This window comes from Plodia interpunctella, chromosome Z, assembly GCF_027563975.2.
Source record: "Plodia interpunctella isolate USDA-ARS_2022_Savannah chromosome Z, ilPloInte3.2, whole genome shotgun sequence".
Lineage (NCBI taxonomy): Eukaryota > Metazoa > Arthropoda > Insecta > Lepidoptera > Pyralidae > Plodia > Plodia interpunctella.
The window spans coordinates 11,042,205-11,055,031 of record NC_071324.2 but is presented as its reverse complement, the minus strand read 5'-3'; the positions used below and the strand labels follow the sequence as shown (position 1 = coordinate 11,055,031).

Genomic DNA, 12,827 nt, shown 5'->3' with positions numbered 1-12,827 from the left:
AACAAATCCGTGGATGGCATGAAGTAAAATTTCACGATCGGCTTATGGGAAGCGAACGACGATTTTTTTAAATTTCCATATCAAGCCACATTCTACGTTATCGTAGTCTATTGTAATATTCCCACCTGGTTTGTTGGTTGCTCTTAAACTACCTATATGTATAACACAATTTCATCAAAATCCGTCCAGTAATATAGCCGTGAAAACGGAAGACATAGTGGAGACTTTCGTATTTACAATATTAGTATTAATGTAAAATCAACAGCACATCAACCCAACCAAATTCATTGCTAACTCGCCCCTATTACTGCGCCATAGAGGTTAATGCAGGGTAACTTGATGTGCTGTTGACTGTGCCTACCAATTTATTTTTTCTTTCACAATTTTCTGTTATTTTTCGAACCAGTGATATCGTGTCCGGACCCCGAAGTGCCGGCGGGCGGGTACATGGAGGCGTACGACTACAACGTGCACTCAACCATCGACTTCCACTGCGAGCGCGGCCACAGGTTGCTGGGCGAGTCCACTCTCACGTGTCAGCAAGACGGCGAGTGGTCTGCCGACTCGCCCAAATGCGAATGTAAGTCTTTCTCAAGGAATACTCACTGGTTCAAGCGCTATGTGGCTTCCAGTGATGGGAAAAAGCTTATCTGGAGATGATCCCTTTCGGCATAGATCTCATTTAATTGTAAGGAAATTTAAAAACTGGATGAGCCATGCGCCATTGCTCTGTCGTGAAGTTTCGATTTCTTTGGACATCGACTCAGTTTCATCATACGCTTTACGAAATTTGTGCAGTTAAAAAAAGTCACTCTGTATAAAGAACTTGAAACATAACACTCCATTTCTGTGATGTCGTGTTGAGAGGAATTGTCGAATTCTGCAGATGTGGACTGCGGCAAATTGCCGTCGCTGCCGTACGGCTCAGCGGAGCTCCTCAACGGCACTACCCACCTGGGCAGCGTGATCCAGTACTCCTGTACCACCAACTACCGCCTCATCGGACCCGTCCGACGGATCTGCACTGAGGACCACCAATGGAGCGACTCTTCTCCTCGTTGCGAAGGTGACAATGCCTACTACAATATTTTTTTAGCCGCGGCTTCGCCTGCGTTAATTTTCCAGGTTGAAAGATACCCTATGTCCTTGTCGATATTTAAATCTAGGTACATGTATGCAAAATTTCAAGAAGATTGATTGAAAATTCAGTTGGTAGAGCGTGAAGAGGTAACAAACTAACCTTCGCATTTATAATATTAGTTAGGATCCTACTGTGTCATACAGTGTAGTAAGATATTTTTTAGGTAAAGCATGACTTTCGAACCTGATGAGTAAGAAATGGGGATTATTTTTTCAAAACGAAAAAAAGGTTTATGCAGTTATTTTATTTTTATAAATATTTATTAAAAATGGATATCCTGAAATTCTCAACGAAACCTCTGTACGTATCTTGTTCTAAAATGATATAATAATTAGCTTTTCTATTACCATTTTAAAATAATTTCAGAAATCCGCTGTCCCGACCCCGTTGTGCCCGAAAACAGTATAGTATCCGTGACGGGTAACGACCGCATGCACGGACGTACGCTCATCCGCACGTCCGTCAGTTCGACGTCCGGCAACACGTATCGCATCGGAGCACTAGTCAAGTACCGCTGCGAGAGGGGATACAAGGTGGTGGGGGAAAGTCTGTCGACTTGCGACGACAACGGCCAGTGGAGCGGCACCACGCCTCGTTGCCAATGTGAGTTTCAATACTGCAAAGTGTCGACAGTCTCTCATCAATTGACTTAAAGGATTTTGCGAAGTGGAGAAGAAAATATAGGAATGCTGTCCCTGGGCTTTGGTGCTTGCCTGAGCTGAGGAAGACACCGAGAAAACTGTCAGATGATTTGTCTCTTTATCTATTTCTGCCGCCAATCAGCAATGTTTGCGTCGTTGCGTGCCGGTTTGAAGGTTGAGAGACAGTAACTGGTGTTGGAGGCGTTCATAGATTACGGTAACTACTTCCCATCTGGTATGCATGCCTCCCTCCCCTGCATGCCTGTTTCTAAAAATAATATCTGGTTACAAAAATAGTGAAAAGTAAATTTCAAATCCGCACTAAGGCTCTGAAATTTCTGTCTTTATATCTGCTAATATTGGGGTGTCTGAGTTTTATTCAAGTAGCGTAAAGGCATCTGACTTTTATGATTCTAGCGAGAAAGTCGCGTCGATTAATTTATTCACTCTTTGTATCAGATGTGGACTGCGGCAACCCCGGACGACTGGAGAACGGGCAAGTAACTCTGGCGACCAACGCGACCTACTACGGTGCGGCGGCGCTGTACGAGTGCGCAGAACACTGGCAGCTGACTGGCGTCTCCCGCAGGCTATGCCAGGACAACGGCACTTGGAGCTCAGAGCCGCCGCTATGCAAAGGTATTGGCGGCTTTTTAAATGTCAGAAAACGGCGCGATGAACACACACGACATGGATTTGGTTCTGAAACCGATTATGAGTATAGTACCAACAACATGACACTATTGCAATAATACCAGACATGGTTTTAACAAGCTTACAAACCGGTTTCAGAAAGAATGCACGAGAGGAGCAGTAATGGAAGAATCACTGTATCCATCATCAGTCTTTCAGGAAATCATTATACCTACTTTAGAAGACAGTTCTTAGTGCTAACAGCTACGTACTATCATAGGTACTAAAGACTAATATTATATTGAGAACGCTATCTCCCAACAGAAATCACGTGTCCGGACCCGGCTATCCAAATCAAGGGCAGCGCGGGGCTGGTGGTGGTGACGTCGACCCTCAGCATCGGCGGGGAGGCGCACTACCGCTGCGACAGGGGCTACAGCCTCAAAGGCAACCAGACCAGGACATGCTCCCCGAGAGGACAATGGGCCGGAGCCCCGCCTGTTTGTATACGTAAGTGAAATTAAATTGATGTCCGTTATGCGAGAGATTGTACAGGGTTACTGGTAGACCCGTCGCGGGTCGGATCGGGTAAAAGCATAATAAAAACATTTGCGTATATTACTCCTGAAGGTTTCTTCTGTCTTTGTATATGCTACTACTATAACATCAGTCCAGTAGATTTTAAGGTATTACAAACAAAAAACAAATATTTCCTCTTTACAATGGTAAATAAAAGCTCTCATACAAACATATGAAATGGTCATACATTCGCGTCGGTATCTGTCCAAGTGTTTGTTTAAATGAGTTTTATTGGACCAATAATTGGATTGATCATTTCTATTCCAGCGATCGACTGCAAGGCCCCGACTCAGATCGACAACGGACGCATCATAATTGCGAACAGTTCCACACTTTTCGGCAGCTCAGTGGAGTACCACTGTCTGCCGGCGTTCCAGCGCGTCGGTCCCTTCCTCAGGAAGTGTCTGGACGACGGCCGATGGTCCGGAGACGAGCCCAGCTGCGAACTCGTCAGCAATGAGGCTGCTGAAAACGGAACGTTACCACTCAGCGTGGGCGTGGGGTGCGGGATCGTGCTTTTCTTACTGCTGCTTCTTGGAGTTGTTTACTTGAGGCTGTAAGTATCACTTTCATATTCGGGGCCTACCTGACCTAACCTCAGGGCATTCGTTTCTATCACGCTAATCCTAATATTAAGTAATGGGTAAGGACACATGGTTGATTATTATACGATTTATCTAGTCAAAGCAATTTGAAATTTTCCATACAAATGTGCTCGTACGGAGAAATACATTGTGTACCATTCTGAAAGATGCTTTAGGACGTGAAATTGATTTGTCGCTGTTATTCATTACTTCCTACTGGCATCGTTATAGACTATATAATAATTAAGATGCATTTGTTCCAGTCGCAAAGCGACCCCAGTGAAAAATACGGAAAACATAGAGGGCGCTGAAAGGAAAGAGGATCAAAACGCGGCCGTCATGAGTTACGCCACGCTTCACGACACAAACGGACGACACATTTACGATCACGTCACGGATAATGTGTACGACTCGCCTTACAGCGAGAGGATCACAGACAACACCGAGTACGGGAGAAGGAGCGACACTGACTCAGCTTACGAACCAGAACCGACGGGACCGAATGCCGTCGTCACCATTAATGGCGTCGCAGTACGCTGAAAAAAACAAATCCAAAAACAGTGTTGTATTAAAGAGCGGCTTCGGTCATCCGGCCCGAAGGACCATCTAGTAACCAATACAAAGTGTCGAGTTAATTCGTCCTAGTGTCATAAAATGCTTTTTTTTTTATTGGTGTTTACTACGTGTTCCTGTAAATGCTGAGCGTTACCTTGATTGCGAAATTATAAAGTGTGTTACCATTTTAGACTTTCACTTTGTAGGATTTAATCTCAGGTCAGACGAAGTTTGAGGACTATATTGTGTTCAGCGTGACCAACCCTTACTAGGTATTGAACCAAAGATGTAAATGTGTTGGAATTGTATGGAATAAAAAAATATAATTAGTTATTTAATTTGAAGTCATGGGACTGCGAATTTTCGTTGATATTAGTAATCTTAATACGAATATTAAAATGTTTAGTAAAACATTCGACACTAAGTACTGATTTATCCCGAAAATAAATACGAAAATACGCAGTCAAGAATCATTTTTATTTAGCTTATATCTGTTTTAAAGTGAACAAAATCCTTAGCTTAGCTATGAAATTACTATATTTATTGTTGCGTCTCGATGTATCTTTAGAATTAATAGTTAAGGATAGGTAGATAGTAATTGATGCCAAAATAACATTTCTCCAGTATTTTACATGCCGACATCATTGTCGAAATACAAAACTGCATAGAAAATTTACTGTAACGACTTTCCTCAATAAACTATGCATACTGCATAATATAATATTGACGCAGTTAATTAGTACACAAAAAAACAAGAGCTTTGCCGATATATTACACATCTTGCCGCAAAGTGGGCAAACATTGAAAAATAACGTTTTCTTTTTGTAAATATGCTAAAATGAGGCCTAACGCGGAGAGATTTCGCGACCGCTAACATTTTTTTACGTTTGTGTTGTGTGCATGTGCGTAACTAACCTAACGCAACACTAGCGCCTCTAGCGGCGAATTTTGATTTTCAACTGCCCATACTAGCACAAATACTGTGACAATATAGGTATTAAAGGCTTTTCTTCGTGTCGCGCGTGTCTTCTTATATTTTGCTTATGTATAATCTATATTGATTCAGATCCATGTATGTATGACGAGCCATAAATTGATAGTAAAAGATAACTATATACATACTATATATATATACGCTTCTTTGTAAATATCTAGTGTTATAAGCAAAGTATGAATTAAATTTTAAACTATCCTTTTAGTGTGATTTATCTTCCAACCATTTATTTTTAGTATGTACCTGTTGCAAATAATTGTGACCCAAAATAACCTTTCCATTGCAGAGTTATTTAACAGGTGAAAAAAATAAACATATTAATAATTACTGTTAATAAATGTACAATATGTGTACTGAATTATTGATTTTGACAGACGGTACATTTTATATTAATACATTTTGTCATAAGGTCATAATAATTTTCGTGATAAAGTTGCAAAATGTGAATGTAGCGTTCCTGCTTCAATAATTTAATTTTTGGTACATGGATAACTTTTTCGTTTGTTGTCTATGGACATGATAGACGTACGCATTAAAATGTGATTATATTTATGTAATGTAAGTGTTCACTTTCTACAATTAATTATGTCTTTAGTAATCATTATTTGTTATACTTTTGTATGTACGAAACATTTTACATTTAATAATTCTAGATCAGTTCGTTAAATAAATGTATTGGTTATATTTGGCAATATTATTTCATCCTTATCTGAAACTAATAGATTATTGTATTTTTTAACAAAAAAAAACTCTCACTGCTCACTAGCGCCATCATCAAATTTTTAACTATTAACGAAAACTTTAAAAAAATACCGCTTAAAATCCTTTGTTAGCACAATCACTTAATAGATTACTTGATTTTATTACAAAGTTTTCCATAGAAAAATAGTTATCTCAATTTACTAAAAAACGTAAATTGTGCCTATATAACTATTGTAACTAGTTTAGCATAATCTCCTGTGGTATGTTTTTAGTTTTCGTTATCAATTAAATTAATAAAAATGTGGCGATAGCTCTAGTGTATGCGTTGGCCTAGTATCTTTACTTATATCGCCGGTTGGGGTTGCAAGATTTTTGTTTTTTTAAAGAAGTATTACACAATTCTGTATTTAACAAAAAACCCACTTTATGCCAGAAGTACAGTCAGCTTTAAAACTATATGAGAGTATAGAGTAGTTAAAATGATTTTAAATGCTTATCAATTTGATTATACTCAGAATTATCATTGTTGTCAGTTATGGTAGCACATTTTACGTCTTTAGGGTTATTTTAAGAGGAGACAAGATTTAAGAGTCAAATACCACCATAGGTACAAAAAAGCATTACAAATAAAAACTTTAATTTATCATTCTATCTACATACATAGCACTGATATATAATAATGGCAGTATATAGGATCCTTTCCTTATAACAATTACTACCAATTTAACAATGTATAAAAAGTAATTATTTAATATAGGTAATTGCACATACAATAAGTCAAAAAATTATTTGTGGCACAACTGTATGCCATACAACTGCTAACGTACTGACGTTAGTCACAGAAAAATAAATTTATTTAACTTGTTGAATTTACAAACATAACATTCACATTTTATTAGGAAGGTGTTTCATCGTGCAATTAATTCAGGTAATACTATTTTAATCATAAGAATATTTTATTTCGTCATACAAAATCTACAAATTGTTATTTAAATTATTACATGTCTGGTCCCAGAATAACAACAATCAATCAATAAATAAATATAACATGCCAAATTATTTATATAAATAATTTACAGAGAATGTGTTTTTGGGATATCAAAAAAAAACGTATTTATTTAAAATCAGGGGTCTCTTCCTATCGTGTATTTAAAATTTTACTCGTAACAGTGTTACACATCGGGAGAAAAGAGAGATTTCTTTCTCCCGATGAGTAAGTAGCTCAGTGTTACAAATCGCGGTGTGACCCAATGGGAACAAACCGAAATTAGTGACGGATACCCTCAATTTCTAATCCGAAAATTGTAAATATTAGACATCTAACTACTATATGATAACGGATATAATCTGTGCCTATAAATTTATACGCGAGTGAATATGGCAATTATAATGATTTTCTTGGCATAGATAGATAGTTATAACCTTGTTTTTTATCTCTATATTTTTGCATGCATTTCAAATTCAAAATTTAAATTCATTTTTTTTTTCGTTTTGACTTTAGTTGAAATCTACCTACCGAGCTTAACCGGATGTGACCGGTGGTGCATTTAGGATAGGTTCACTACGCGGGAGCGGGGGGGAGGGTACGAGAAAATCGGACGTCCTTTTTGAAACCCTGGAAGTCAAAGTCATGGCTTTTGTGGAAAAATTGGAACTTCAACATAGTCCAAATTGAAATTACAATCTCAAATCACGTACAATTAGAGGTGGGATGTTTGATTTATTTAATTTTAAGTTTATTTTATTTTAATGTGATTTATGTAATTGTATTAACAATTGACATTTTAAGTATGCATCTAGTTTAATAAATAATCTCAAATATAAGTATTTACTAGCCTTTCGGAACTTTTTGTTGACAAATTATGTAACAACGAGAGTATTTTCAGTACTGTCAAAGATATTTTTAAATCAATGATAACTAATTGCGAAAAACAACACCCTTCCTTTGGGACACCCTATTTTGTATAAAAAATATTTATTAACTACCTCTCAGGGAACATACACTACTATAACTGCAGGTATATGTAACATGATATGCATACATGTATATCAAACTGTTGTGAATTATTCAGTTTATAAATCCTTCAACAAACATACACTCGAAATAAATTTACCTTTATAATTTATAATAACTCTACAGAAGAGTAAAACCAGACTTTAAGCACACAGTTATTAATATTACAAACGTTATGTATTGTCTCTATAAAAACGTGTAAAACGTTTTTGTATGTAAACTTTTTATAAAGCCCCAACATCATCTTTTTGATGACAACGTACCGTACTATTATAGAATACAGATTGAAAATATAGCGCTGTTATTGCATATCTTTCAATTCAATTAACATCGAAAGCTAAAAATATAACGCAGATTATGCTACACTAGAATATTTTATTAGAATGTTTTTAAGGCAAGCCGAAGGTGCGATGGTCCGAACTGTCGGTCGTAAACGGCAATAACTGGCGAAGGATAGAAGTGGTTGGAAAAAAAGAGTGGAGGCTTTTGCCCAGCAGTGGGACCTAAGAGCTACATAAAAAAATTAAGTTTTCTATTTGACACTCTTGCCACAAAAGAAAAGAAACTGTGGCCATCAGAATCCTTATTAATTGTGACTACATTTTGTATACTATCTAATAAAATCATTTATATAATATAGTATAATCTCCGTATATGAACCCATGAAGATGAAATTTGGCAGAAAGGTAGATTGTGACTAGGAGACGACAGCTAAGAAAGGATATTTCAAAATTCCATCCCTAAGTGGGTGAATTGGGGGTTGCCAGTTTGTATGAAACTTCGTCATTTTTGAAGTGAGACACATGAACATTGATATAATGCCATGGATTTAGTGAGTACTTCGGAGTACCTACTAATTCTATATATATATAATGCCTAACGATGAAAGAGATAGCAATATACGTAAATCGCATCAAAAAGTTATCGGGACTAATAGCTCCATTCTTACCTATAGCTACATGGCTACGTCCACACTGGCTTATGATATGAGGCACACAAATTTGTATAATACACTTCTTTTGTCAAATGGGGCATAGAATTCATTAATGGCACAATATATATGTCTCAGAATTTGTTTTCTTCTAATTTATTTAGGTCGCATTTTAATTAATACCTACATATATTTTAAAAAATCTGCTTTATGAATTGTAGCTATTGTCATTTTAGGCATTTTATGTTATACAATCAATTGATTCGTTTCTTTTTTCTGTTTCTTTAATCTAGCCAATAACAGCAAAAATGCTTAATCCTATTTATCTAAGTAAAAAAATTAAACAAATTATTACATTAATTCAGGCATACACTTGTATTTTTGTATTGTCACATGATATTCATTAACCAGTTGTAAATTCGTCAAAGAAAATAAATATACGATACTTGTAAATATAAAAATATATAACAAAAGTTTATTGACATTGTGTCCGCGCTGTGTCCAAAAAAATAATAATAAAAAGAACGCAGTAAATTAAAAAAAAGGTAACGAAAATAAACAAACAAATAAATTAACGTATTAAGTTTATTACATTTTACTCTTATTTCTGGAAATAAATAAAACTTTAATGTAAAATTTTAGAATCGCTAAGTTAAACAGGCTACATATAATTTATACAATATGAAAGTCCGAAGATAATAATGTTCGTTTTGATAAATTATATAAAAAAAAGTATCTCTTACATCAAAAATTATATCATTGTTAATGCTCGAACTGAGATTATAGTACAACTACAATTCATAACATTTTGACTTAAAAGAAATTCATAAAATTAAATAAAGTACATATAGATACATACGCCGCTGGCAGGGATCATAGTAAATATGAATATTATCTATCCCACTTTACACTTACATAGTTTAGGAATACACCAAAATATCAACACAAAGGAAACTAGGAGAACATCGCTATTTATAAAACACAATCACCATCCTCATATTTGGCGGAGACGTCATTGTTTTGTAGACGATTTATTTGTATTCCCTTATCTAAGTACATAATAAGATAGGAAATAAGTACGTAATATTATAAATGAAGGCACATCAAATGAATGTATCGGAATAAAACTATAAATACAAGAACTCGCTTTGACTATCGTAATAATTGTGAGATTGTATTCCGGCGGCGCGGAGCCACGCATATAATTTATATTGTTCTCGACTAGCGTTGCACAAGTGAGTGGTAGTCTAAATACATCAATTTCATCGATAGTGACATACCAGAGGGCGAAGTGCAACTTTGTATTTCACTTCTCACTATCGAATTGATTCGAAGTGAGACGTAGCGAACGAATCACATTGCAGTGTGGTTGTCGTTCCGTCACAATGGCACACTGTGATTGGTTTGCTGCGACTCGATGGTGAGATACAAATAGCAAAGTCGCACTATGCACACTGGTTAACAAAGAGGTGTTATAAAAGGCAAAGAAATATCGATTACGCACCGTCTACATCATTCGCGGAGCTCTATTTGTATTGTATAGACTATTCATAGTCGTGTCGCGTATAATTTTTAGGTGCTCGATTTGGCAGTATCATTGGAAACGGCATAAAAGCCAGTTTTAAAATGTTATGTCGGCTTTTTGGCTTCTGGTTTAGGTCACCTGAGCCGCGGTAGACCTTCACTTGGACAATTTGCTGATCACTCTGATTAACGCTCCATTTTCGTCCTTCAGTCGTTGATTCTCGGCCTGAAGAGCCTGTTGGAACTGAAATTGGCGAAACAAAACGGTTTAAAGACAACGGATTAAACAAAATAATATAATAATAAATTAAAAAACACATATTTGGGGCAAAATATCACATCACAAATATTATTTTTGCAAATCAATTGAGAATGAAGAAATTGAATTTGCACAATTACCTAAACAGGACACACACAACACTAAACACGCTACAATAAAAACTGTACAGAATTAATAATCATGAAACTATGTAGGGATTGTAGGTTGTCTGCTAAAATTGAATGTTACATTAAGACTTCACTCAACGTGTCACTACAATTTTCGAACTCATTCAATAAATTGTATATTATATTATATACAAATTAAAAAATAAAGTAGCTTTCTGTCTCGACATTGTTTTAAGTTTCATTAGATTTCGGCATTTATTATACCCCCTTCGACCCCCAACCGCCGTCGATATAAATATAGTGTCTACGGCGCTTGAGATTAATCGTAACCCTACCGTAACCTATTCTGTAAGTCGCTAGTCGCCGTGTTAAATTTACATTTACATTGCACACATTAATTGTTCGTTTTCTTGGGACTCCTATGTCCATGTCATTATCGATAGGCATGCACGCAGAAAAGGGACTTCGGTATTATAATAACTCCCGCATTTTCATAATTCAAAGAAATGTCACCAACATGAAAAGCCTAAGTTTACTCCAAAAAAAATCGAGACAGAAATTAGACAATATTTTTTACTCAACAAAAGTTTTAAAGCATGTCGTAGGAAAACATTTGCTATTCTATAAACATAATGTTGAAATAGTTCTATAAATGTATTGTGATATAAAAATGAATTTTAAACTATTTGTGATACTTTCGCCCGAATATACAGTGAATTATTGGAAGCTATTACAATATACATGTTGCAGTCACTCGGTTAAAATTGCCGTTCAGTTAAAAAGTTCATTGAACAACGCCATCTGGAATTAGCAGTTTTACTGAAAATTGCTGGACTCTGCCAGACGAACGCCCAGGCAATTTTCTTAGGTGACTCATATGTGTACAATCCCTGTATTATGTTTCTGTATGAATGAACCTTAGCTATTAGTGGTGAAAAATGAAAATAAGGCGATCGTGTGATGTAAAAACAAAATGTTACAATGAAAAAAAACACACACACTGTGTAGAAATAAATATGTACATGTAGTTACGCTTAAACATTACTGTGATCAGAACAATATATCCCAAATTAAATTTTATAATGGGTACAGGATTTTTACTTCTTTAACAATTTCTACTAGACGTAAAAACGTCATATTTCATTATTTAATTTAGAAAATCTTATTTATCAATTGCAATTTATAAACTTAAAATTATATTTGCCGAGAATGCGATACTACAGGAAAAATGTTATAATTGTTAATAACACATTTCTTTAAGCAATTAAATTTTTTTCATCAAAACAAGAGTTTAACACAATTTGTTTTTTTTTTTTTAAATATGTGTCCCATGATTGATTGATGGATCATGATTGGAGTACATAAAGCCAGTGGTTTATCACGTGTACGCGGGAATATAATTATAAAATATCAATTAGTATTATGCAGATGTACTGAATATTGTTATATCAAAATCTTTTAATACATTTAAGTGAACCAATAATAATCATCAAAGTACCTATATGAATAAGACAATTTTACGTTTCAAATGAATTATTTCTATTTAAATATCATAACTAATTAATATTTTATAAGATTAATATTCATGGCAGCATAATGCCTATATTAAATGAAGTAAACATTTATTCCCCCTCTTAAAATGGATCTTAACAAATTAATTAAAAAATTAAGAAAAATCACATAAAAATCGGAGCATTTTCTGAGGAGTGTATCGTATAACGCCTAATCGACTCGACTATCTCAAAAGCCGGTTAAACACTGTAGCAAGCGTCGCCAATACAGCGATCAAGATGTCGTTTAGATGTCGCTAAAGGTCAATGCAAGTTAGACACGAGTCAACGCATGCTTGGCTAGCACACTCGCGGCGCAGTACGACTTAGAAATGACCAATTTCGTTATAATTGAACAATTTATATATTATTATTTAACATTATTAATCGGAACTTTAGATATGATATAATTATCGATAAATTAAATGGCAATTTATCCATGATATCTCATTCTGAGCCCAAAATTGCAACACCTATCTTGCCGCTTTTGAAGAGATAGACGTTGTGTGGTAATGTTCTATCACATTAGACTACGCTATACGCTAGCTCTTAGTCTTTGTCTGTTTACTCACTACATAATCGAGGGTACTTT

The 12,827-nt window shown here is 35.5% G+C and overlaps 2 protein-coding genes across 16 annotated transcripts in view; one reads left to right on the top strand and one right to left on the bottom strand.

Annotated features, from left to right (window-relative positions):
- Positions 1 to 5,811, top strand: part of fw (furrowed) — a 68,943-nt gene extending 63,132 nt beyond the window's left edge. The window contains exons 12-18 of the mRNA XM_053768225.1: positions 407 to 580; positions 887 to 1,066; positions 1,508 to 1,744; positions 2,242 to 2,421; positions 2,740 to 2,925; positions 3,262 to 3,550; positions 3,842 to 5,811. Of these exons, the coding sequence (XP_053624200.1) occupies positions 407 to 580; positions 887 to 1,066; positions 1,508 to 1,744; positions 2,242 to 2,421; positions 2,740 to 2,925; positions 3,262 to 3,550; positions 3,842 to 4,118 (1,523 nt within the window). The 3' untranslated portion in view covers positions 4,119 to 5,811. The remainder of the gene's footprint in view (positions 1 to 406; positions 581 to 886; positions 1,067 to 1,507; positions 1,745 to 2,241; positions 2,422 to 2,739; positions 2,926 to 3,261; positions 3,551 to 3,841) is intronic.
- Positions 5,812 to 9,341: 3,530 nt separating this feature from the next.
- Mbs (Myosin binding subunit) overlaps positions 9,342 to 12,827 on the bottom strand; it is a 50,775-nt gene continuing 47,289 nt past the window's right edge. For all 15 annotated transcript variants that reach the window (XM_053768226.1, XM_053768227.1, XM_053768233.1 and 12 more), the window contains one exon: positions 9,342 to 10,542. Coding sequence is in view for 2 of the 15 variants with exons in the window: in XM_053768228.2 (XP_053624203.1) it covers positions 10,456 to 10,542 (87 nt within the window). In the remaining 13 variants the exon portion in view is untranslated. The remainder of the gene's footprint in view (positions 10,543 to 12,827) is intronic.